General features: G+C 34.6%; 1 protein-coding gene across 3 annotated transcripts in view; it reads right to left on the minus strand.

Annotated features, from left to right (window-relative positions):
* Nucleotides 1-1,896: 1,896 nt before the first annotated feature.
* The window catches only part of LOC133840305 (G-box-binding factor-like), a 78,544-nt gene continuing 53,628 nt past the window's right edge, over nucleotides 1,897-26,812 (minus strand). For all 3 annotated transcript variants that reach the window (XM_062272061.1, XM_062272060.1, XM_062272059.1), the window contains 3 exons: nucleotides 24,078-24,451; nucleotides 13,522-13,631; nucleotides 1,897-2,476 (listed from right to left, as the gene is read on the minus strand). In XM_062272061.1, coding sequence (XP_062128045.1) covers nucleotides 2,189-2,476; nucleotides 13,522-13,631; nucleotides 24,078-24,108 — 429 coding nt within the window. In that variant the 5' untranslated portion in view covers nucleotides 24,109-24,451 and the 3' untranslated portion in view covers nucleotides 1,897-2,188. The remainder of the gene's footprint in view (nucleotides 2,477-13,521; nucleotides 13,632-24,077; nucleotides 24,452-26,812) is intronic.

A 26,812-nucleotide genomic window follows, 5' to 3' on the forward strand; every position in this document is an offset into this window, starting at 1 on the left:
GGTTACTTTGATTATCAAAAAAGTTTAGGTTTGAATATTGGATTTTAATAAATTTAAAAACTTGTGGTAAACAAATATTTAAATTAAATTTTTTCTAATATTAAATTTGATCATTAAACTTCAAATTTTATATTAGATTTTAACATTTATTTTTTTTAAACATATTTTTGATAGACATGCGAAAGTACTTGAAATACTTAAGCACATTTTTGCAAGTGTATTTTATATATGCAGCCCACTCTCAAGCTGCTTCTTTAGGGCACCTGCCCACGTCAAACGTTGGGCAAACGGAAAATGGCAATTCAAAAACTCGGCAAAAGGCACAATTTCCCATATGTGTCGGGCCTGATGCCGCTGACTGCTTGTTGCCCCCGCCTTCCGCCTCCCCACCTTTACCTTCTACCGATTTCCGGACACAAATATTCATGTGCAAAACGTCGTCCTCACTCAGGCAACATCTCGCTCTCTCACTCTCTCACGCTGTAGCGCTCTCGCTCCCACACGCTGGCGTGCTCTCGTCTGCGACCAAATTTGCATAAATTTGGCATTTGAAAAGCTATTCAGCCTGATTGAAATGATGACGACGCCGACGATGATGAAGAGCTGAACTCAACTTAACTGAGCTGAGCAGAGTTAGGCGCTTCCACCTTCTGTGCCTGCCCCCGCTGCCACATGCGCTTTGGGCGATTGTATAAAGCCATTAAATGTTTGCACCACACAAGCAAAGCATAAAAATGCCAAGCGGCCCACAAAATGAACGAAGTGGCACGACCATCAGCGAAATATATGCGTCAAACATAAAAGTGAGTTATAATCGACAGTTGAGACGAGATGAGAAACAGCTACAGCTGGGCAAAGCACAACCACACGAAAAAAAATCTGTAACGAATTCTAATAAAAACCAGTACAAAATGCTCTAGACGAGTGTGCTAGACTTTTAGATATGGTGTGTCTAAAAGTTGTGTTTTTAGAATTCATAATACGCATGAAGTAGAATGGAATAAAATAGAATAGTTCATACATAGCTTTAATATTCTTTTTAAATAATATTGTTTAGCAAATAATTTTACTATTAATTGATATTGTTTACCAAAATATGGTTAAATACTTTGCGAGCTATATATATACTAAAACCATAAAGAATTTATATACTCCATACAATCGAAAATATTTTTCTGCTGGCCCAATTTTAAAGAGCACGTGCCATGAATGTGTCATAGAGAGTAAAATATAAAGGCATTATCTTAGCCTACATTTTGTTGAACTGTGTAAAATGGGCGATTAAGCGTACCGTAATTGTTTCAATTTAATTTAAATATGCTGCTCAAATGACCTAATGATATATTAACCAATTATGCATGACACTTTAAAAGCTGATGAAAATGATGATTTATTCAATTTCTCGCAAAATTTTAAATTGTATATTTGATTTATTAGAAAGGCAGCAAAAGCAATGCGAGTTGATGCATTAAATAATTTAAAGCAGATATTGATTATCAATGACTCATCACAACATCTAAATTCTGCCTCCCTACAACATTCGTATTTCTTCGGAAATTAAGTAATTAGGTCAAACTGCTTGAGATTTGCATGAGGAAATTCACCTAGCTTAAATATTATTAGTTATTATAACATCAATTTAAAATATGACTGCAATAACTTTTTTTAGAGTATGTACTCTCAGCCTTAAAAGAGTGCATTATATCTAAATTGTGCAATTTAAATATTTAACACAAAAAAAATATGTTTGGCCGTAAAAAGCACTGTTCGCACTTTTCAAAAATTATTATTTAAATTGGACACAGAAGCCCTAACAACACACACACACACACTCACACAAAAAACACTCGTTCTTACACATAAAGACCAAGCTATTTAATGGCCACCTACCAATTTGTTTTGACTAATTTGCGCAGCACACGGCAATGGCAATGGCAATTGTTGTTGCTGTTGCTGCACTTGCAGTTTTTTGCCATTGCTGCGTAGAAGTTCTTGTTGTTGTTGATGTTGTTGTTGTTGCAGTAGTTGATGTTGTTGCTGTTGTTGTAGATGATGTTGTTGTTGTTCGTGTTGTTCTTGTTGATGTTGCTGCTGAGCTGTTAAGCGGCACATTACTACATATTGTTGATGTTCTTGCTGCTGTTGCTGTTGTTGCTACTGATGCTTCGGTTGAGGCAGTCAACTGCTGTTAGCAAATTGCATGCGTTTTGCAAATTTCGCGCAAATTGCTGCGACTTCTGCTGATGAGGCCAACGCCTGATGATTGCTGCTGCAACTGCTGCTGTTGGTAGTGATGTTGTTGTTGCAATCTCGGGGCGGGAGCCACACGCGCATAAGGACCAGCATAAAGCTGTCGATGATGATGGTGATGGTGATGCTGCTGATGGTGTTGCTGTTGTTGTTGTTGTTGCAACTGCTGTTGATGTTGTTGCCAGCGCATGCGTCGCACACTCAATGCACCGCAAGGATATGCAACCTGCAATTATATTGATAAGAGCGTTTTGGAGAAAGACAGAGAAAGAGATGGGAGGAGAGAGAAAGAGACACACTGAGGAACACAACAACAGCAATGCGGCCATTTTGCACAATATCGATTAGGAATGAGAGAGAGCAAGAAAATCAATTCAAAGATTAAAAACAAACATCAAAGTAACAACAACATCAATAAGGATTTTGCTTTATGTTGCAACAACACACACCAATGAACACACATCAATCAATAAAAATCATATGATATAGAAGTATTTTGTATTACATATGTTTTGTAGGAATTACAGTTTAATTTAATTTAGTAGTTTAGTAGTAGTAGTAGTAGTAGTAGTAGTAGAACAACATCAACAACAACAACATCAATTATAGAACAACATCAATATATGAAGTCAATAACAACATCGATTTATATTTTGGATATTAACTTGTGTATTTATGTTTTCATTTCAAACCATTTCTCTTATTCACAATTACCATTAAGAGGTAACTGTAAAAGCCATCAAAATTTGTATCTAAACTTTGCCTTAAGAACCCTGTGTTAAGACAAATATAATATAGTTTATCTGACATTTAAAACTTGCTTAAGACTTATATAGACATTCAAAAAACAGACGCACACATACACATTTTATACTCACCATTTATTAATTTTATATTGGGATATATATATATTTTAAAATTGAAAAAAATTGATTTATAACATATGTATTTACAGAGTTTATTTATAGTGAGACATGCAGAGTTTGTGTATATAAGTTTTAAAGAAAAATTAGTTTACAACATAAATTTAATAATTCATATTTAATTATTAATATGAAAATAGAAACATGCAAAATAACAACAAATTTTAATAAAATCATATAGATTTTAACTGCTTGCTAAGTAAATCTAAACTGTACCCTTTGATTTGCCATAAGTTGCAATGAGAAAATAAAACTAACATCATTTTAAAACTAAAATTCAGAATGTTTATGCTAGCTCCTCAGGAAAAAAAAAATGTATATGCTACAACTTAAGTATAACTATTTGTGGTATGTTTGTTCCATTCGATTGGTTTATTTTCACTTGACTTTTGTATATTTTAAATAAATAAGGTTCAAATTCATCTAATTTTTTTTATATTCACTCATTTTGAGTGCCAAGTAGATGAAGTATTCTCTACTGTAGATATATTATTATTTAAATATTATGCAGATAGCAAACCAATATATTTGAATAAAATATTATGCTATAACGAAAATAAAATATGCACTCAAGATTCATAATGGAAGAGCCACCTGCTATTTATTATGTTTTCAAGCAAATTACTCAACTGTCGCGTAATTTATGCGCCAAAAAAGAAACGACAACTCCAACAAACACGCACAAAAAGGACAGCTCAGACACTTTCAATTACTCAAAATGCGTGGCAAAATAATTTCAACAGTTATACATACTATTCGTATGGTATTCCATACTCAAAAATACATATATATCAAAGAGAAATGTAAAAAGAGGAAAATATGTCACTTTGAGAGCAGCCGCATAATAATTTATATATTTAAATTTATACAAATACGAGTAAAAGTGCCAGCGACAACAAACATCTGCTTTTTGGCCTTTTTTCCAAAACACAACGGGTCAAAGGCAAACGAGTATTTCCGGTCGCTGCTCACTAAAAACGAACGAATGCAAAAAAACATTTAACCGGAAACTGCACGCAATAATTCAAATTAAAAAGGCGTTTGGCAATGGCAATATTAAAAAAACAAAAATAATTTAGTGAAATAAAAATATCCCATACAAATATTCAACAATGATGTAAAACAAATGCTTGATTTTCAAATACTCTAATAAACTATTCATTTCAAATTTTGATTTAATATGAAAGCTTTACTTAAAATAATTCTGATAAAAATACAAAAAAAAAAAAAATCCAAAGACCTTAAAGAAATTTTTTAGTTAGCCTTAAATATCTAAAAATTAGTTATTCATAATTTACTGAACTTCTTTTGTACAACACAAATATGCCTTTCATTCAAGGGTATAAACGACACAGACTTTGCGTTTTTGCAAGCGACAAGCGTGAAAAAATGAAATTTTAAAATTCAATAAATTACTAAATACATTTTTATATGTAACTGTCGAGCTGCAGCCACATAGAAGTTGGCCATCTGTTTGGTGTTTGGTTTCTGGTTACTGGCTTTGTATTCACATTTTATCCAATTTTTTATTTCGCTCTTTTGTATACATTCATAACCGTTTATTTGGGACCCTTGTTAGCCATTTATGGCCATGGCTTTGTCTCTAGTTGTGTGCAAATTTAAAGAGTTGTATGCGAAAACTTTTAAAGCTGCAATTGGCAACAGCAACAGTTGCCACTTGATGCAGTTGTTGTGGTTGTTGCTGTTGATGACAATGGGGTGATAAATATGTCAAAAGCACCTTGTCAGGCATCCTTTTAGGCGCCCAGACGTCGCAAGGATTTCCAACATTTTTATTACAGTGTCGGGACATCGCGTTGTATGTCTGTCTGTCTGTCTCTCTGACTGCCAGCCTGTGCCTCAATAAAAATGTCGCTCGCGCGAATATTTTTGAAATGCAAAAGCGACTCAGGACGCAGGACTTATTTCTGAAAAGTCCTTGCAGCGAAGAGATGGAGATGGAGTTGGAGATGACGATGGAGAGCATCCTCGCTCCTAATAAAATATATTTTTACACATGCGCTTGCATAAAATATTCTCTTTGTAGTCGAAGCGACCACATTTCATGGATTTGCCAAAGTTGAAAATTGCTTTTTACACACACTGCAAAGCAGACAATTTTTATGGCCCGTTGCGGTTTAAAGTGTAGCATACCAGAAGCCGAAAGCTACTCACATTAATCAAGCTGCCTCTACGTTTGCCTCATTACCAACAATTTTTTTGCAGTTTTTGATTTTTTTTTTCTGTGTGCTATGCTTTTTGTCTTCGTTAATCTTTGCGCTTTGCTGTGTTTTTGGTTCGTTCTGCTTTCGACTCTTTGACTTTTTATCTGCACGCTTTATGCTTAATTGCTTCTTTTGCTACTGTTGCGCATTTTTCTTTTGCTCTTTTTATATACATTTTCATTTGGAGTACGCCATTTGGGAGGTACTTTGAAATCGAACATAAGGTGTTGCCAAGCCGAACTTCAAGAGTTATCCTTTTCGTTTTGCATATGTATATGTACTATACGGTAGGATGGCACATGTAGGAAACTCACTTACTCACTTAATGCCCACAGAGACATTTGCGTCGCCCGCAGAGAGTATAGCATAGCTGGCATATTTTGTGTCTTTTTGCGCTGGGGCTGAAAAACCGCAAAGAGCAATTCGTTGGTCATAAATTTGCAAAGCGGATTTAATTGCGAGCCGAGCAATGGAACCAGCCACCAAGTAAAGTGCAATCCCTTGTCCTTTTGCTTGACTGCATGGCATTGAGATTGGAATGGAGGTTCAAGAGGGAGGAGGAGAAGGCTACCAGACAGTGTCAAGCATATATAAAACTCATTACAGCATTATAAGCATAAAAGTGTGCTGTAAGCGAGCTTATTGCAGACTTGAAATACCTTTTGGCTTGCCTCACAAGTATATTTGCTTGCCACTCTCAACTTCCCATTGTCTTTGGCATTTATGAGTTAATGTCAATGTCTACTATTTATGGCCGACTACCTTGTTTGACAAAGAGGATTAATACATTGTAAGTGAAAAAAATTGTTCATTGATATACATTGTTATGCATAAATAATGTATACATTGTATATGATTCATCATTTATTAAAAAATGCAATCTAGTTTGCTTAAATTACATCAATTGGGCAGAGAAAGATATTGTCAACAAAAATCAACATAAAAAATACAAAATAAACCAGATTGTTAGCCAAAGCTAGTCATAATAAATACAGGAAACTACAATTTAAATATCTCAAATTTTAATTTGAATTTAACATCCATCTTTAACACAAGTTCGTATTTTTATTAAGTGGGCATCAGCATAAGCAAGAGAGCAAGCTATGATTATAGCAACTCTAATTTGAATTCATTTATCTTTCTTTAAACTTGAATTTATTTTTATTATAAATGTAGCATTTAAATGATATAACTTTGAATTTGCATTTCTTGTATATAATCAACTAAACTTCTTACTTTTATTGAGTAGAAATAAGCGTGTTAAGACTGGCATAATTAGTAATAAAATTCATTTAAAACATACAATATATAGCAAACAAAATACTACACAACACCTTCATTAATCTTAGACATCTCAACAATCCTACCAAAAACTCTATTCATCTTGAAAAAACTATCCGATTTACCCGCAAGTGCCTCAAGCCATTTATATCGTGACTGAGCTCACATGTTCTGTCTCTGCCCTGTCCTTTGGCAATCTCAGTCATCTTAATTAATTAACTGATTTGCAAAAATAATAATTAAACTGTCAGTCACAACCATCGTCAGGAACACAGCTACTACATCCCGCAGCTGTCACTGTGCAGCTGGTTTGTCGTTTTTATTTTATTATTGTTTTTATTTTTATACACTTTTTTTTGTATTATTTTGCACATTTCCGTTCTAAATGTTAAATTCTTCAACGGTCAGAGAGTGAAGGAGAAGAAGACATGCCAAAAAAGGCTTTGGCCAGGCGCCAGAACCACCGACGCCATCGTCCTGGCTTTGGTTACAGGCCCCAACACTTAATTAAAATGGCATCCGGCCGCGGCAACAACAACAGCAACAGCACAGAGAAAACAGCGAAAAAAAAGAGAAATAGAGAGCGAGATTCGAGGCATCCACGTTTGGAGTTTCTATCTCTCGTGTCTGTGTGGTCCGTGTGAGTAAGCGAATTCATTTCCCGCTTTTGGCCGTTGATTGATATGCCAATGAAGCGCGCCGAGTGCAGACACACAGCTCCGGCCACAGCTACAACTACAGCTGCAGATACAAGAGCCTCCAAGTACGAGGAAAAAATCTAGTTCGTTAGCTCTTATGCAAAGCGGACAATAGCATACATTGCGGCCCAGTCGTCGCGCCGCGCTGCGCCGGGCACAAAATCAACAAATGCAGATGGGCCAGATAAATTGCCAAATTGAAGCGGCGTCGATGGTGACGGCGTCGATGCCGGCAAAATGTCCGCAATAGACCAATCCAATCGACTGAGTTGCCCAAACTGACCAAAGCCTGAGCTCGAGCATCAGAAATTGTTTGTAATTTTTTTGTTTCGCTATGCATTTGCCAAGAAAAAATTATACGGCAAGCGCTTTAGAGGGGAAACAAAAATAGCCATGACCATAACATAGTGCTGGGAGTTTTCAGTTTCTATAAACGATTTTTCTTTCAGCCACCTTGCCCTGATTCCTTTCGCGGTCTTCAATGTTCTATACAAGCAAAGTAAGGGCATAGTTAATGCCATGATAAAGTCCATGACATTGTCATTAAATGCAGCACAAGTTACTGATTTTGTTATGTCAGGTAATTAGCTTTGCTTTATTGATACAAAAAAAAAATGTATTTATAGCGTTGGCAGGATTAGTTAGCCAGCTAGAATACTGCTGAGCAACGATGACTCATTGTAACTTAAATATAATTTACTGTTCGATAACGAAGTGTAAAAATAACTTCGTTTATTTAGGGGAGAATTAGCTGAGACATTATTAACAGAAAATTGTCGGAAATCTAAAGCAATAATTGCTTTTGATTATATTAATGTCACTCTTTCGATAATGCTATAAAAAAATTAATAGTTATTTTCATCAATTCATAAAAATAATTTAACATATACATTTATGGTGATTTAAAAACTCAATTAATTCCTATTTTAGTTTTAAAACACTTTCTCATACAACACAATATGTATGTAAGTTTATTTTAAGGCTCGATTGAAGAATTCATTATTATTCAAATACCATAGCTGACCGCATATCCTATTTTGTTATTTTCGATTTCCTTTTCATTTTTGCTAACAATATTAAATATAATTTCCTTATTATTAGGAGTAGAGTAATATTTTAACCCTTTAAAACTAAATGAATTTATAATTTATTATTTTTATACCTCCGCTAATGACAGAGCTATGGAATAAATATAAAAATATGTTCACTTTTACTTAAGTCTATTAAAATAAAAAATTTATTTTTGTAATTTTGAAAAGTTTCTATTTTGTTTTTGTAACATCTAAACTTACAACATAAAATATTAAAATATTCCTTATTTCCACGGTTATTTTCTACTTATTAACCTTCGCTGACGACATGAAGTATTTTTCTTTATTTTTATGGCTCAATACAAAAATATATTTAGTGGTCTTTGCACTAACTCAATTATTTTATAATTTTTTATTACAATAGCTATGCTGCCTATATTAAATACTTTTCTTTATTTCCAAAGCTCAATTAATCAATAAATAAATAAAGATACATATGTATTTATCTTGAATTGGTGTCGCTTTGAAAACTCAATTAGCAGAGTATTTGGTGTTCGCGAAGATCCATCAATTACAGTGACTAGACTCGCACTCCTTCTACTTGTTAGACATGGGCGTGCTTGATTAATTGCAGACTGTGGTTAAATTTTTTGTGCTGATTTCGGCAGTTTTTCTACAGATTTCATTTTCTTTTTATACTACGTTCTTTTTTTCGGTTGGCATTTTCATTGGATCAGAGTGTGTTTACATGGCCACGTAAGCAAAAATATATTTTACAGCTGAACAGAGAGGCCAAGACCCTATCTGCAAATGTTCCCTTTTCCTAGAGATACTACACAGTTTGCTCGTATGTTTGAGTGCTAGGTTTTTTATTGCCAAAGTGGAGAATTAGCAAAGCCCGCGGCCATTAATCAATGGTGCAGCTGTGGGCCGAGTTTTCCATTCTTAAAGTATGCACTTTATTATTTACTGCATATATCTATTTTCGCTCTTCTTTTCTATTCTTTTTTGGTTTGCTATAGTGCGAGTGGAAAGATGGGGGAGATGGAGAGGCCGCACTTGGTGTTTTCCGCTGGCATTTCTTTGCAGACACTTCCTGGGCTCGTCGACTGGCTGCATGGCTGACTCGCTGGCATGTGTGCAAAGTTACTGCCCACATCCTGTGCACTCAGCTCTCAGCTGCAGATATTTTTCATTTTCGAAAAAATTTCCGTTATGATTTCCTTGCATTGCATTTTGCCGTGTCGCAAGTTTTTCACACACACACACACACACACTTTCATAGACACCCACACACCACAACGTTTACAACTCACATTTCTGTTCGACTTTTTAAATAGAAATTTGAATACGACAAAGCAGCGTATAAGATTCAGATAAAGCTAACCGACTTTGCTTGCCTGCCTGCCAGTTGCCAGAGTTGTGTCAGACTTGTCCGAGGATTTCTCTATTATTTTTCTTCGCTATGTTTTTCATATTTCTTCTTTTTTTTTTTGTGTGGTGCTCATGCGACTTGACTTTTCATTTTTATGCTAAACTGTTTCCTTTTGCGGACAGGCGCATTTCATTTGCACAAACTTTGCCAAAGTATGTTGAAGCGGAAACGGAAGTTTTACTCCGCTGATAAGTTAGAGATTGCAATTTTGACCAAAAAAAACCGGAAAACCGAAAGCAACGAACTCCAAAAGTACTCTGAAGAGTCACTCGACGTGGGACTCTCCTAACTCTCTCTCTCTAGCCACTTGTAAGTTAATTAAAAATTGCCCCAATGAATGAGCTATTACATTACACAATTGATTATGCAAAAGTACTTGCACTTCCGGTCTGCCTGTCTGCCTTTTCGTCCCCGTCTGACTGTTGCCCACTTTTAGACTCTTTCCTTTGCGACTCGATATTAAAATAACAAAGAGCGCACTTGGGTCAGAGACAACAAAAGCAAATGCAAGAAAAAAGCACTCTTATTCTTGTTGTCTCTCTAAGAAAATTTTAATAAGTAGCACAAGAACAACAACAACAACAACTACAACAAAAACAACAACAATGCCAAAGAGTTGGCAGCAAAGTTGTTGCAAAACTGCTGCCGCACAAGTGGCACAAACAAAGTTCTGAATGAGGTAGAAAGTCTTTTTCATCTGCCTGCTGCACTTTCCACTTCCCTTTCACGCAGAGAAAATGTAATAAATTTCTATACAAAACGACCACAAAATCGTTGTGTGTGTGTGTGTGCGGGTTGTAGACAAAGAAAATATGAAAACAAGAGCAAAAGTAATTCAAGCCAAAAAAAGCCTGCACTGACTGTATTCATTTTAGCTAGGCTACGGCTATCTATCCATCTATCTTTGGTCCTATTGGCTAAGGAAGACTTCTAAAGGTGGAACACAACAACAGGGAAGGAGAAGATGTTTTTTGTTTTGTTGTTTTTTAGTTCGTACAATGCACATTTTGCATATTCAATAAACTTGTTTCTTGCCGTTTTGTCGTTGCAGTTGTTGCAACAGTTGCATGTTTGCTTTTTAATATTTTATGCAAAATTTAATTTCGGTTATGAATTTTCGGACAATTTATGCAGGCGACGTTTTTGCTTTCGAATGGCAAAAAGAGAAGACTTACAGGCATGAAAAGAAAATGAGCAGGACAAATGTCAGATACTCTGGTAAATATAATATTTGTATATAATTTTATGCATTATTCAGTTTCTCGACCTTTTAGAATCAGTTATAAAAATAACATAAGCAAGTCGGTATTCTTATACGACTTTTATAATGTTGGATATGGGTAATTCCATGATGGAATTTGTCCCGTGCGAGACTCTTTACATTGAAAATAACATAAACTCAAAAAATTTTAAAAATAAGAAAAGTTTATTTTTATAGCTCTAGATAACTACTTTAATTAGAGCTAAGAATGGTTTTGGAATTTTCTTTCTGTTTTGTTTTCGTACGCAACACCAAAAAATGAACGAATCTATATATTTTATCGTAAAATAGAACAAGTTCCCAAAATTAATCTGAGCTCTAAATCTAGTGCTTATCTAAAGCTTTAAGAATAACATTCACTTAATTTTAAAATTGTTTCAGTTTATGTTATTTTCACTGTAAAGAGTCATGGAATTACCCATATGCATCTGACAATCCAACTAGTGCTCATCTGAGTACACTGTCAATAAGTATCGATAGTTTGATAGAATCCTTTTTGAAGTTAGAGTCTTTTTTAACTGGCAAATGAACGCAACTACTTTATATAATTTTAATACAGCAATGAAAACTCTGTTATAAACAAAATATAGATGAATGTCAGGTACTCTAGTAAGTATCATAATTCAGTTACTATGCTTACAAATATTCTTGCTAAACTTATTCAAAAATGCTAGGTATAGTTACTAAAATTATTTTCATTATTTTGTAACCAACTTTTGCTTTCACTGCACTTCAAAATTTCCCCTTAATTAATTTAACACTTTTAATTTATTCACGCATTAAGATTTGCATATTTGGCAATAAATATTTAATTAACGCCTGTTTTGTTTACACAAAAATTGAAAAGGCATTAGTGTAAATAATAAAAGAGCGCGCGGAAATTCATTAAGTAGAATTGCAAATTGCAAAACTGTAATTGCTTGCATTGTTGAAAGTGAATTTTTGTTATTTTAATAATATTGATTTGAGCATTTTTTTGCACTGCTCACATGCTGAGTAAATAAATAATGGTCAGTGAAAAACTAATTTTATTTAAAAAGAGTGACGCAACAGTTTTTTGTAATTTATTTTTGTGAAATGAAGTGAACAAATTTTCAAAATTGAAATTTGCAAATGTCGCACAAAAAATAGGATTTACATAGAGAGCATGTTAAAGCCTAAAGGCAACAGCGTTCGTTGTAGTATTTATTTTGTTGTACTTTGCCGTATCGAGCCAATGCACACAATTTCAATTATAGGCAAATTTCAGCTAATGCATTTTAAATTCGTTTCTCGTTGCCGGCAGCACCAATCAAATAGAAAACCAAAAACATACGTTAGTTCAACGTATTTACACATTTACACGTGTTGCCTCTGCCTCCTGCGTCTGCCTCTTGCCTGCCGCATTGTGTGCCAGGTCCTTAATTTATTGACTGTGAAAATTGTTATAAATTTTCAATATTCCATTTACATTTGGCAGCCATTTACTATAGCACACGGCTGCTACTAATTGCCAAAATCAACACAATTAGAGTGGGAGACCAATAAATTAAGACAGAGTGAGAAAGAGTTTTACGAAAAATAATTAATCACAATTGTAACAAGCTCCAACAACAACAATAGCAACACACACACACACACTGACAACTACAACGAAAATTAGCAACAAATGCAGTGCAGAACTTTACAGTTTACATGCAGTGAAAGTTTGCACAAAAACATAAAAAGAATGACAATCGAAAAACGAATAAAAAAATGGTAATAATTAAAAACATTTGAGATATTCTGCAATTGCACATTTAATCTTTTTATTTTTAATGCTGCAGTTTACTTTAATTTTTTAAAATCCTCAGACTGACAAAATTTCCATTATTAAATGCTTTTGACGGCATTTTTTAGTTGACTTTTAGTGAAGAGCATCAGAATCAGACCACTAAGCAAAAACCAAATTTGTGTACTCCCAATTTTATCTCCAAATATATATTAGCATCTATAATTCCAGAGATTTGCATAATAACAAACATAAAGCTACAAATTCAAATGCAAATCATAAATCGCAAAAAGAAATATACCATACAAAAAATTGCGTTTGCGGGATTAGAAACATCAAACCCCACCAACTAATTGTGCGTAGAATAAAAACCAAAACAAACTAAAAAAAAAAATGTGTACTCATAAATAATAAAAGTTTTTGCATAACTAATTTGTTGACTGTAGTTTTTGGCTTTTGATTTATGGCAAATGGTGTATGTACTCGTATGCAAATTGAGTGAACAAATAAAAATGTTTTTATTTCAGATAAATTTCAAAAGTGCATACACACACACAGACGCACACACAGAATGAGAGAGAGATATAGACAATTGTGTTACAAACTTGTGTGTGTTTGAGAGTCTGTCTACAGAGACTGCTAATTAAATACAGAGATTTCGGCTTACCCCAGTTATGGACTGTTTGTCATTGTAAAGCGTTGCCTGTGTTCCAGATGTTGGCGAATTGGCAGCTGTAGTTGAGCTGTCTGGACTAAAGTAGGTTAGAAAGGCGCAACCTGCAAAAAATGGTTGAAAAACATTAAATTAATATAAATATATTTATCATTATAAATTAGGTAAAGGTAAAATATACAAAACTGCAATTTAATGTTTAGATTTGTTATAAATGGTATTTCTAGCTTAGTTAAAGATCACATCAATAAAAAATTGAACAAAATGAAGGCTTTAATTTAAATATTTACTTTATTTGAATATAATGTGGACAAATAAGGTTTTGAATAAATATATAAGCGGTATGTATGCACCGAGTTAGCCCTAAAATATTTATTTATTTTTAGATCGTTAAGTTCACTCAAAGATAAGATAACAAAGTGCATCTCACGCACACTCCGTTGTTACGTGTGATGAAAAATAACCCATATAACATTGTAGAATTGTCATTGCTTCAAATAATCAAAGACGCACTTGACATCCCAAAAGAGTGTCAAGTCTTGATGTGCTGCGGAACATTGCACACTAAAATAGAAAGAGCTTCTGTAAACTAGGGAGTTTAAGAGATAGGCAACAATTGTTATTTATATAAGTCCTAAGATTTTTAGAAATAAATTTCAGTTCTCAAACAGAATCCACCTGACTCGTTGTACCCATATATAGATAGTATTTCTATTAACACAATTGGTAGTACATCATTTTATTAGAGTCCTTCAACTAATAGTTTTATTTCGATGGGCAAACTTAACTAATTCCAAATCTAACCAACTATTTCTTTGCAACAAATCAACAATCCAACACTATGTACAATTTTACATTAAATTATAGACACAATTGCTGGAACATCATATCATCTAGTTGTAAGTTTTATTCCGATAACCAAACTTTGCTAATTACCAACCTAAGCAACTATTTCTTCACAACAAATCATTAATCTAACACTATCTATTTAACCCGTCCATATTTTCATGTTAAACACGGCAAAACATTTCGTTTTGTCGCTCAATTAAAGCCTTTATGTGTGTTTTGGTTTTGTTTGGGTTAGTTGGGTTTCGCTGGGTGCTAAGTAGGCTGTCGCTATTAACCCACCAAGCGTCCCGTCTACAGCACCACATAATTTTGTGGTGCCTTGCGTGTTAAGCGCGTCAACGTGTTTAGCGGCGTTTTGTGGCCATTTCATAAATCCGTGTAATTTCTTTGACATTATTCTTTTTTTATGTGCCCTTTCCCCATGGCGCTTGATCAGGCAGCGACATTCATTTCATAGGTGTAGCATGTTAAAACAATATTTCATATAATAATTAAGAAACATGTAAATTCTTTTGAATTTTGTTTACTTTGCTTGGTACTAAAAGCTGTAGCTATGCGATTGTTATTGTTAAATTAAAACTAAGAGTTTATTATACAATTAAAGCATATTTGTAATAACAGATCTATACAATTGTAGATCCACTCAAATTTGCTCACTTTGTTTTATATTAACAGCTTCTTTGAGTAATTATTTCTGAAACTTTTAAATCTATATGTAACTTTCATATAATATTATATATGTAATATAATATAAAATTAAATTGTACTAAATATAATTTAAAAAAAACTTTTATTCATTAATAATTCTTTTACATTTCTAACAATAAATCTAATGGTGTACCAATTATATCTATTTGATTTTTGTATACTTTTATTGTACTAAAAGCTATAGTAATTCATAATTATTTTTATATAAAAACTTTAAAATAGAATTTTAATAATGTATATACTCGTAATCAAGACTAATTTAAGTTCATTTAAAACTTGCTTAACATTTTTAATTTTAAAAGTTGTCTTATTGATTTTTTTTTAAATTAATTATTGTATGTATTCTAAATATGATTATTATTAATATATTCATTTCTTAAAACCCGATTCTAAAGCTGCACTGTAAAAATGAATATTTATTTGATTACTTTTATTTTTCTTAAGCGAATATAAAATTATTTACAATAAATCCAAATATTTATAATAAAAATAATTAAAAAACCTTTTCTTTTTTTTTTAATTATTCTAAAAATAAATCTTATCTTTTAAGAAATTAAGATTTTTAAGGCCGAATAATAACTCGCAGCGATACCATTTAGAATCTTCCCAGAATTTTGATTTACCTTCTACTTCTTCTTTGGCGTTGTTTTTACTGCTCGTAATTAAAGCACCTATCAAACGCCGCCACTGTACACTGAACATCATCATACCGAGAGCTAAACAGCACATGTCAAGCTATAACAAGACCAACACCAACAACAGCAGAAACAACAACAACAACAGCAGCAACATCAACTTTCATACCAACTATGATATGTGGTTCTTAACGTGACACAGCACGGACATGAAACCAAACCCAACTGTCTGCTGTCGTCGCCTCAGTGTGTGTATGTGCGCGATTGTGTATGTGTGGTACTCTCGGTCTGTCCTCAGTGTTAACCAGCTAACCACAGCAACAACAACAAGAACAACAACAACGGTGGCAGCGACAACAACAACAATTATATTTAATTTTTAGGCAAACTTTAGCACGTTTTGACTCGCCTCTAGTTGAACTGGCCGCTTGTGCCTTTTGTCTGACGCGTCGCGTCGCCTCATGCAACACGTCAAAAGTTGAACGACAGTGGCAACAAAAGCTGCCAACGAACCGGCGACGCAACGTCAACTGCTGTTGCTGCTGCTTCTCTTGCTGCTGTTGCTGCTGCTGTCGACAAGCGCAAAAAGTCTAAAAACATAAAAATTGTCGGCACATTGTTGAAATGCCAGGAAATTATGTGGCAGCGAGAGGTCAACTATAAACTCTAACTCGTTCTATACGCACACGCCAGCTGCCAGTAATTAAAATGAGTAAAACACAGGCGGCAACAACAACCCGACGACAACAATAAATACAACAACAATACTAAGAATGCCACACGGCCAGGCCTAATGAGTTTATTAATTAAAAATCACTCATATATGTAGGTGTATGTATGTTTTGTGTGTGGTCGTTGTTGGAGCACGCTCCGTTCAACTCTCACTAATTGCAACCAGTTTCAGTCAAGAAAATTGCTACAAAATATATTCTAAACACGGCACCCACAAAAAAAAGAATAAACAATACTCCTCACAGCTCAAAGTCTGTTGGGTATTTGCAACTTCTAGAGACTAGAGAGATAAAGGTAATGTATTTTAATTACTTATTTAATCAAAATAATCACTACTTATGAATTTATTAAACATTTAAGATAATTTAACAATTCATTTGATTGAAAGTACGACAAATTGTATCTTAGATACTTCAGTTGAATTATTACCTAAATTTTTAATCTAAACCAAAATTATTTTATTTATAAATATTTCGACTAAAGCAAAAATATTTTTGAATTAAACTAAAATTTATTATTAATATTTACTTCTAATATTTGATATTTTTGATATTCTGGCTTTCGTATAACAATATCAAAGCATAAAAACGCACAATTGCATACCACAAAGTCTTAAACCAAAATAGCTCAAATGTATAGCTAAATAATCAATATATTTAATTATTCCAATTTAAAATTGCTACTTTCATTGGTCACATATTTTATTTTAGGTTACATATACATACATTCAAATTAATTCTATTATTAATAGAGTGCTAGCTAGCTGCAATGTCTTTTCACTCTTACCTAGTTTGTATATAGTAAGTATACGCATAGTATACTATTTTGTTATTTTCTGCAAATGTACTAAACAAATCGTTTGTCGTGCTCATCATTAATTAAAACTACCCGACACAGTGAAACAGATATACGGTCTGTCAGTTTTAAAATGCTTTCGATTCTCTCTGACTCCCGATCACGTTGGCGAAAGCTTATTATACCCAGTTTATCACCCATCCCAGAGAGGGTATTATAAAGAGGACAACAATTGAGCGTCATGCGTGCTGTGGCGCGTGTGTGTCGCATTTGCCACGTCAACAGCAACAACAAGAAGAGGAACAACAACGGCAACAAAACAAAATGGCGAGCGAATCGCTTGTCAACTCCTCCTCGGAGCGCACAACTCGCAATGACAGGCAGCAAAGCTGCTAATGACTTTTAAAATACAATTTTTATAACGTGCCTGGTCTACTGCTGGCTTTGACTACATTCTCTCAATGTTGCTGCCTTTGCCACTCGCACATTTGGCGACAATTTGCAACATGTGCGTCGTCGTCGTCGCTATCGTCGTCGTCGTTGGGGCTCTTGAGTGCCACCAAGCAACGCTCTAGTCCTGTTTCTACAACTAGCTCTGGTTCTCTGTTTCTGGTTGTGTGCTCGCCGTTGAGTGGCCTTCAAATTGCCATCGTTTAAATGGCTCCCTCTACTACGATGGTTATTTAGGAGAGGAGGTATGAAGAGGGCTCGCAGTAACCGTTGTTAGCTGCCTGGTCAAAGCAATTAGTTACGCATACGCAGCGTTTAACCCGCTTGACAATGGCAAAGGCAACAACAAGAACAACCACAGTGGCAGCAGAAACAACAGCAGCGGTAGCGAATTTAGAAAACGAAAGGACCAAAAATGGTGCCCAAACAAATTAACAAAATGACAAAACTTTTAAGCAAACTAAGCGTAGCAAATGCTTTTAATTGTCTATGGTCGAACATACGAGTGCGCGACAACGAGCACTCGCAGTGTCATCAGGAGCTTCACATGACAATTGCCATCAAGTGCTCTCAAATTTTGCCAGGTAGTTAGCTTTTGAATTTAGTTAAAAGTGCATTTCTCCGCTTGCGAAATATTTAAATTATTCAATTTCTCCATTCCTAGTGTCGGTATAGGAAAGAATATTTTCTCATTTTATTTATATGTAGTGGAATTTTATTTTAAATTCCAATATCAATTTTATATGTTTATCAAATGTTATAGAAAGTTTAGTCAACAGAACTTTCTCGAAGGACTTATGTATTATGATGAGTATATATGAATTCCTTAATTGATATATAATCAGAAATACAATATTTTAAATAATATTAATGAAAATAAAACAAATGATTTCCAAAATTTGGATAAGTAACAAAATGAAATTCTATAATATTTAAACCGGAAAGCTTAAATAGAAAATGAACACGAAATATATAAATATTAAAATAAGGTAATATTTTCTTTACTTTTGTAAAGAAAAATGTAAGCAACCATACTTTAATTTCCTTAATTCGAATTCGCTTTGAAATTTAAAGTTTATTATATTCGTTCATAAGTTCTTTCATCAATATTATTTCACACATTTTTATGGCTTCAGTTGTCGACGGTTTCCATTTCACAAATATTTTTGACTTCATTAGTCAAAGCATTAAACGTATTAATGAAATAAATTAGATTAGATTTTTATAAGTTTAAAATAAAATGAAGGTAAATATATCTACGATATCTAAATAACATTTATTATAATTTAGAAACTATAGCAACATAGTTAAAACGCTCATAAATTCGCTTTTTCATTAACATTCTTTCACATATATTCATTAAAAAAACTTTTCACATAATAGTCAGAATATGTTTCCCTGCATTCACTTGAACTAACTATCAAAGCCAACCTCAATTGGCAGTTCACTTGCAATTACCACTCTCCTCTCTCTCTTTCTCTCCCTCTCTCTCTCGCTCTCTCCCTGTTTGGCAACGCCACTTCAACTACTACTACCTGCATCCTTGACTAACTACAAGGCCAAGTCGCCAATTTTAATTGCAATTCATCAAAGCAGCACATTTCCCCTCTCTTTTTAGCTTCAAAACTGAGTGAGTGGAGAACACTTGAAGCACAACTTTTTGGCTACCACAAAAGTACGACTTTAATTCGCCGAGCGTAGAACGTTGTTTAGTGGCATAGAGAAGTGGGCGGCGTGGGCGTGGATTGAGTTTTGTTGCATGGTTTGGATGGTTTTTGGACTGCCCTGAATTGACGCTGGTTGGCTTTTACAAGTTAATTTTTTATGCATGCACTGAATTTGAATGACTTTGACAGCAGCAAAGTACACAAGTGGCCGTCGCGCTCTTTGGTAGCGAGGGGAACGGAGCCTTGTTGCTGTTTCGTTTCCTTTTTTCATTTGGTTGTTGTTGTTACTTTTTGCCTACTTACATTTGCCATTGCGTTTGGCGAAATGTTTTGCAACTTTTAATAAAATAAACTTATTTGCACAATATAAATACATACATAAAACATGCGGCGCTGTCGAGTCGGCTCTTTGATATTTCAATTTTTGTTTCACGTTTCGCTCAAAAACTTATGCTAATTAAATTCTTGCAAGTCGCTTGGCATTTTTCGCTTTTCACTTTTGCATTTGTTGTTCTTCCCCTCGTCCCCTTCGCCAACAACTGTCGTTCTTCCTTTCATCCAATGTCACCCTTCACTCTTCTTTTTTCTTTACTAACCACAGAGAGCATAAATTTTGCCGCACCCATCAAGTTTTGAGTGGTTACCGTCTCGGCTTTATGCGTGCTCGTTTATAGCTGCGGTCAACGCGGCCAAAAGTGATTCATTAACGTGTGCGTTCATGTTAATATCCTTGCTAAATGTCAGTTTTTGGTCAGCCGCACAAACAGATATGGTACGAATGAGTTACAGATGGGTTCTGGCAACCCTCTTGTTTTCTCTTGTTTTGTTTGCTTTATGTGAGATGTGAAAGTGAAAAGTTTTCGTTATGCGGGCGCACAAAAGTATGCTACTGCAAAAGGGCAGAAAATAAACCACACTACGTATACTTTATTTATGGCACACCAAAAACGAGTGTAACCTTTGCTGTGACATTGAAGCGAATAAAGAGCGAAAGTACAAAGCTTCTATATGATTTCACCGAAATTTTCTAATGCAGACAATAATTAAGTAAGGTTAAAATTTAAATAAATAAGTAAATATATTCTATTGAAAAACAATACACAATAACTTTTGAAACAAAAGTGTTCTGAGGCAAAAACGGCAGACACACTAAACCAAACTATGTATACTTTATTAAAGGCTCACCAGAAGCAAGTGTAACCTTTTCTATAACATTGAAACGAATAATAATCGAATTCAAAGGTCCTATATAATTTAACCAAATCTTTAAATAAGATTAGTAAAAGTATTTCGCCATTGAATGAAGTTAATATTGAAATAGAAAACATTTCAACACAGCAGCTAAACATATTTTATTTAAAAAGTATACAAAATAATTAAATAATTGTCTTTTTGGAATATAAATTCACTGAATATGCAAAAGTATATATTTGCTGTAAATTATACGCAATAAATTTTAAATTCTCTTTGACATGATATTGAAATTCACTGTCTGCTACGCTCGCTAGCATCCATAAGTCTGTAGCAGGTAAAAAACAACAATTTAGTTAGCAATCTAAATGTGTTTTCGTATTAACTTTCTGTACCAGGCTCAGGTCTGTCTGCCAACTGTTTGCCTAATCCCGGCATTAACTTACTGAGCAGCATAGAAAAGTGGCCTTACAAAAAAAGAAACATGCAATAAAACTTTAGGAAACTCAATTTAACTCAAGGCTTTAGATATTGATCTAGAGCAGTAACTACTGCGAAACAGTAAGCCGCCTTAAGATACTGGCAAAAACTCCGCCATTGCCATCCGATTAACTTTAACAATGCAATGCTAACAAATAGTCGATTATCTAATCGAAAAGTCGGAGTGTGAAAAAAAAATTAACTCTTTTTTGAGTTGAATTGGCAAAGCTGTCAACCTGGAATATACTAGTATATACGAGACCACAACTAATAAATTATAAAGTAGCAGTGTTTAAAGTAAGCTAGAGGTAAGTGTAAAAGGTGCCCCAAGGAACACAACACCATAGCACACACACTCACAACTACAACTGAAAAGCCATTAAGCATAACAATTTCCGGAGAGGGAAAAATGGAAAATAAAAAAAATAAAAGGCAGCAACAATCTGGAGAAGGTGTGCAACAAGCGAAGCTGCACTTAAGACGTTTAACAAAAGGTAAAGTCAGATCAAAAGGGAAAAACTGCCCAGCTCCTGGTGTAGGAGAAGCACTCGTACTCGCCGCAGTCCTTAAGTCTGTTATATGTGTGTGTGAGCATCCTGAACGTATCATGGGCACTGCCAATAAACAATAAAAGCTGAGTACCTCTTGTCGAGCCCTTAACATCGTTGGCTGGCATTGTGTGAGCTTTAAACACATAATAACTTAATGAATAACTTATGTAACCCATAATACCTGGGAAATTACGTGAGAGTAGACAGCGTCAGTCAAGAGGGGAGGGAGGTGGAACGTCTGGGGGAAACGCAGCGTCAATTATTTAACTAGACGCCTGTGGCATATTAGATAATATGAGCGGCGTGCATAATTCATAGTTGACTAATAAGGCGGCATTTAGAGGTAGGCCTCTCCAACCACGCCCTCTTTGCATGTTGTGTTCCACAATTCATAATTTTTTCTGCTTTTATTTTCAAACCAATTTTCCTTCAACTTGGTATTTTTTTTTTTGCACAACTGGTGCTTTGTTTGAGTGCCACTTTAAAAGTTGAGTGGCACGCCCCGCAATTGCCTCCTTCTTAGTCTTTTTTTGGTTGGTTTTTTTTTGTTGGTTGGTTGGTTTGTTCCTTTTGCCACTTGCCAGCGTGTCTGTGGTTTGGCTGCGACTTTTGGCCATGCCAGGCCTCCTGACTGCCTTTTTTTGGGGTTTTTTTTTTTGCATGTAATAAAGCAAAGTTCAGCGGCCATTATCAGCGAGCACAATCGAGCCAGACGAACCGGACGTATAGACAGCACTAGACACACACACACACAGCCAATTGCAATAGCAGAAGCGCCAAAAAGTATGCTTTTACTTTTGCAGACCGTAAATGCTTGTTGTTGGCATTGTTGTTGCTGCTGTTGTTGTTGTTGTTGTTGGCACTGACTTCTGTTTTGGCAGCCGTTTTTCGTGTTTGTGCGCCGTTTTCTCAGCCCTCCCTCCACACTCGGCATTGTTATTGTTGTTGCGACTTTGTTGTTTGGCAGCTTATGAAATATTCAATTGAATTTAATGTACACGACCGACTGACTGACTAAGCTGAGTTCACAGCTAAGTGCAAAGAGTTCAAACCAATGATGACTGGCGGCGTTGCCTTATCCTCCCTATCCCTTCTTTCTCCTCTCACCCCTCAGCGCTCCTATGGCCATCTGTGTGTCTGCCTGCCTGTCACTTGTGCTCTTTTCAACTGGTTAGCTGCTTCGTTCTATCGATCAGATTACTGCTTTCTTACTGTATCGATTGGATTGCGAGCACAACTTTGGGTTAACTGCTGTTCGCTTAAGTAGCTGAGCCAGAAATGCATGAGCTATAATCTTTAAATGCGTAGCTTTCGAATTAAATATGTAAGACTTAAGTATAGTAAGCATTAAGAGTTAAGCTGAAAAATTATTTCTTGAATTAATGTTAGAAGAATTATGTGTTATTATGTTTATTACGTTTATATCAACTCCAATTATTTGCGTAATTTTCAAATTAAATTTCATTGTGTGTAAATTATTAAATTCTCTTTAATTTATCGAAGTCTTTTCTTTATTTTTTAAGCACAAAAAAATATCATTGTGATAAAATAATTACTTTGTAATTATGATTAAGAGTTTTATTATTTCTGAAATTACTTATTATTATTTTCTGAACCTTTGATTTTGATTGTATATTTTGTCTTGTTGGTATAATTTTGAGATTTTTCTATTGAAGATTTTATTCTTAATTTAAACATATTTTTTCGTTCTGTGTAGTCTTGATTTTTTCAGAAGTTAATCCATTAATAGATTTATCTTTTATTTTCAATTATTCTTAGCTACATTTTTGTATATTTCTCAAAATTTCTTCATATTTAATAAACGCTCTTTAAATATCATGGCATTAGTAAGCTCATTTTGATTCACTTAAAACTTCATTTCAATATGAAATTCTGTTAAAAAGCCTTAAGAAATTGAAGCCAATGCTGCGTATGTGTTATGTCTTTATAGCCAAAAGCACAAAAAGGCAGTCTGCAATGCTTTTTGTTTCCTCTTTTTTAATCATAACATAATGGCGCGGCATTACAGTTAATGGATTGCAAGTGTTGCCAGGCTGTGTTCCGAGGCTTCCTTTGCTTTTTTAGCTTGCAAAAACGGCCCCCTTATGGTGTTTTGCTCTCTGTGCTCTGCTTGCCATTCCATGAACTGGTCTGGCTGGGTTGGGTTCGACTGGAGTCCCATATGAGCAGCTGGCTCCCGAAGCACATTGCTTAATGGCACTAGTTGCCTTTTAAGTGTAATTGCCGTGTCCCAAGTGTTTGTAATGTGTACAAATTTCTACAATTTTTCCTGCCAGCGCCAAGAACCAAAACTCTCTCTCAGACCCAGAATCAAAACCATTGTCCACCTCCCACCCACTTTGTACCTTAGCCGGACCGTCTGTGCTTTTAAAATTATTACTATATTTGTAAATATGCCTGTGGAGTCTTAAAGCTTAAAGTTAGCGTTAAAACCCAATAATAAAAAAAGAGTATAGCATAGTTTTACTCACTGGCAATGTGCTCGTTGTGAAAGGCCAACATGTTTGTTTCGAACGGGGGGTTTTTAACAGCTTTTCCCAATATGTATTGTGTGTATTGTATTGTAGTATTTGTTTGTTTGTTTTAATGTCCTTTTTATGGGGTTTACGTCGCGTCCGAAAAAGCTCTCTAGACCAGCTGCTGCATCCGCTGTCTGTCTGTCTATCTGTCTACTTTGCTTTACAGTTGCTGTTGCTGTTGCTGTTGTTGTTGTTGTTTCAGTTGTTGTTACTCGTCCGATGACAGTCGGAATCGCGAATTTTGCGGCCGCGGCGAATTTCACACTTTGATTCTCGATATAATCGCACTCGTATTTAAAGCCGCAACAAATTGTTGTCGCAATCGTCTGCAAAGAGAATAAAAGGTTTTCATCGTATTATTATATATAGTTTATGCGTCGTAAAGAATAATCAGTGCAATGCCCGGCGAGGATTAAGCGATTCTTTTTGCTATTTTTTTTTTAGTGTGTTTCCCCCTTTCAGCTAGAAATTCAGTTTATGTTTTTTTCCAGTTGTTTGTGCAAAGCAAAAGCAGAAATGTAAATGGTGCGCAAAAAATTTGTAGACAGCTGCAGAAGTATTGTCAAAAGAAATTCAAATTTAAAAGTATTTAATTTAAAGTAAATATAGTAAAACATATTTTTGCCTTATAATAATACAATCCAATTTTAGTTTCTCTTACTAACTTTCTCTATTTATTTTCTTTCTATTTATTCCAATTAATTGTTCTTTTATACGGCTTTTAGAGCTGTTGTATTTTTTGTGTTGTGTCTCTTGCTTGTTTACGGATTTTGCTATGCCCATAAGCCACAGATTTATTATACTCTCTATACGCCAACAGCAAATTGCCCTGCCTTCAATGGAATATGATTTACAGCGCTCGTAGATGCGATGCTTTGCCTGCCGAAAAGTTAAGACCATGGCCATTATTTAGGGAATAAGTTTAAACAAAGAAAAAATAAATAAATAAATGTAAAATAAAATGAAATAGTAAACAAAATACACCAAAAATTGTATTGTGTATGCCTGACCCTTTCTCTTTTCGTCTCTTCTCTTCTGTCTCCGTGTCCTGTCGAGTCCTTAGCTGAGAGTTGTGCTCTCCATTTTCTGGCGGCAGGCGGCTCAGCGAAGCGCACACACACCAAACGGAAGCACATGCTGCGGAAGTGAATTTCTTCGCTTCCGTTTTAGCGCCATAGCAGTTACGGCTGCACATTGTGCAGGCGCAGGCGTGCAACAATCAAAACTAAATGTCAAAAATACAATATAGCAACAACAACGAAAAAATAAAACATGATTTGACAGCAAAACTGACAGTCCAAATAGCTGGACAGCTGAGGCAGCGGCAGTCAAGGCAGTCAGTCAGTCAGTCAGCCAGTCTGTAAGTTAGTTAGTTAACTAGTCAAAGCTGTCAACCGGCATGTCGATTTGAACAGTAAATTGGCAAACTCGTAAAAGTTGAGACAACTTCATATAGGGACAGGTTTTACAGCAATTGATTTTGTTGCTAATTTGCTGAGGAATATTTAGCACAAGTCGACTACAAGTGAAAAATGTAAAAAAAAGGTAAAAGCATGTTTTAGCAGAAGGATTGCATTATGAATCTAATATTGTTAATATTATATTCGTAGAAATTATAGAAGTTTTTTAAGACAATCTGGGATGGTTTTTTACGGTATCTTTTTAATAACTATAACTTTCTTATTTGTTTTAAATGATTTAAGTCAAATTTGTTTTTAATTTTTAACTTATAATGCAAAACACATTAACTTCAATCTAAAACAATTACTTTCAAGTTTTTTAAATCTTTATTTTCGATTAATTTATAAAATTTATTTTTTAAATTTACATTATTACTTCAATTTATTGATGAAATGCTTCTCTCAATATTTACTATTTGCGTTCAATTTAATTACATTTTCTTAATTCTATACTTCATTATTTTTTTATAAAGTATTTTTTTTAAATACAATAGCTGTTATTATTTATTTATTTAATTTATTTATTACATAAATGATCAACGATAGTAATAATTTACTTTAATGACTGCAAGCTTTTCCACTCTGCATTCATCTTTGTATTAATATTTCATTCCAAAATGTTTAACTCATATATTTCTCGTATTAGTCAAAACGCTGCAGTTAGCTGCACAAATTTGCAAGTTAGTCAAAAAGTTACCAGCGACATTTTGCAAGTCTATAAACAACATAAAAATACCATAAAAATACGTTGGCATTACACAAATAAGAAACTCACTCGACAAACTTGAATTGGAAGTCGACTAGATTGTTGTCGTTGCAATCGAAGAAGTCAACAGCAATTCGGGGAGTATGTGTGTGTGTGTTGGAATCACTGAGTATGTCTGACTGCGCGACTGTGTAGCACTTCCGCTTCCGCAACGGAAGCTAATGAACGTAGCCGAGCAGCAGCGACGCGAACAAAATGGCAGCGACTCTAAGAAAATGCCAGGCAAATGTTAAATTAATAATAGAGGAGCAGCCGCCGCCGCCGCTTCGGAGCGGAAAAACTTTCCACCCATCGCACGCCCAAAAATCGTTGATGTTGTTGCTGTTCTTGTTGTTGTTGTTGTTGCTTTAACGGCTTGTTAGCCAACACAGCGACAACGACAACGACATCGGCATTTATGTGACTTTAATTTAAATAACTTTGGTTGGCTTCAGAGCGTACACTAATACAATTTTGAGAGC

This window comes from Drosophila sulfurigaster, chromosome 3 (genome assembly GCF_023558435.1).
Source record: "Drosophila sulfurigaster albostrigata strain 15112-1811.04 chromosome 3, ASM2355843v2, whole genome shotgun sequence".
Taxonomy (NCBI): domain Eukaryota; kingdom Metazoa; phylum Arthropoda; class Insecta; order Diptera; family Drosophilidae; genus Drosophila; species Drosophila sulfurigaster.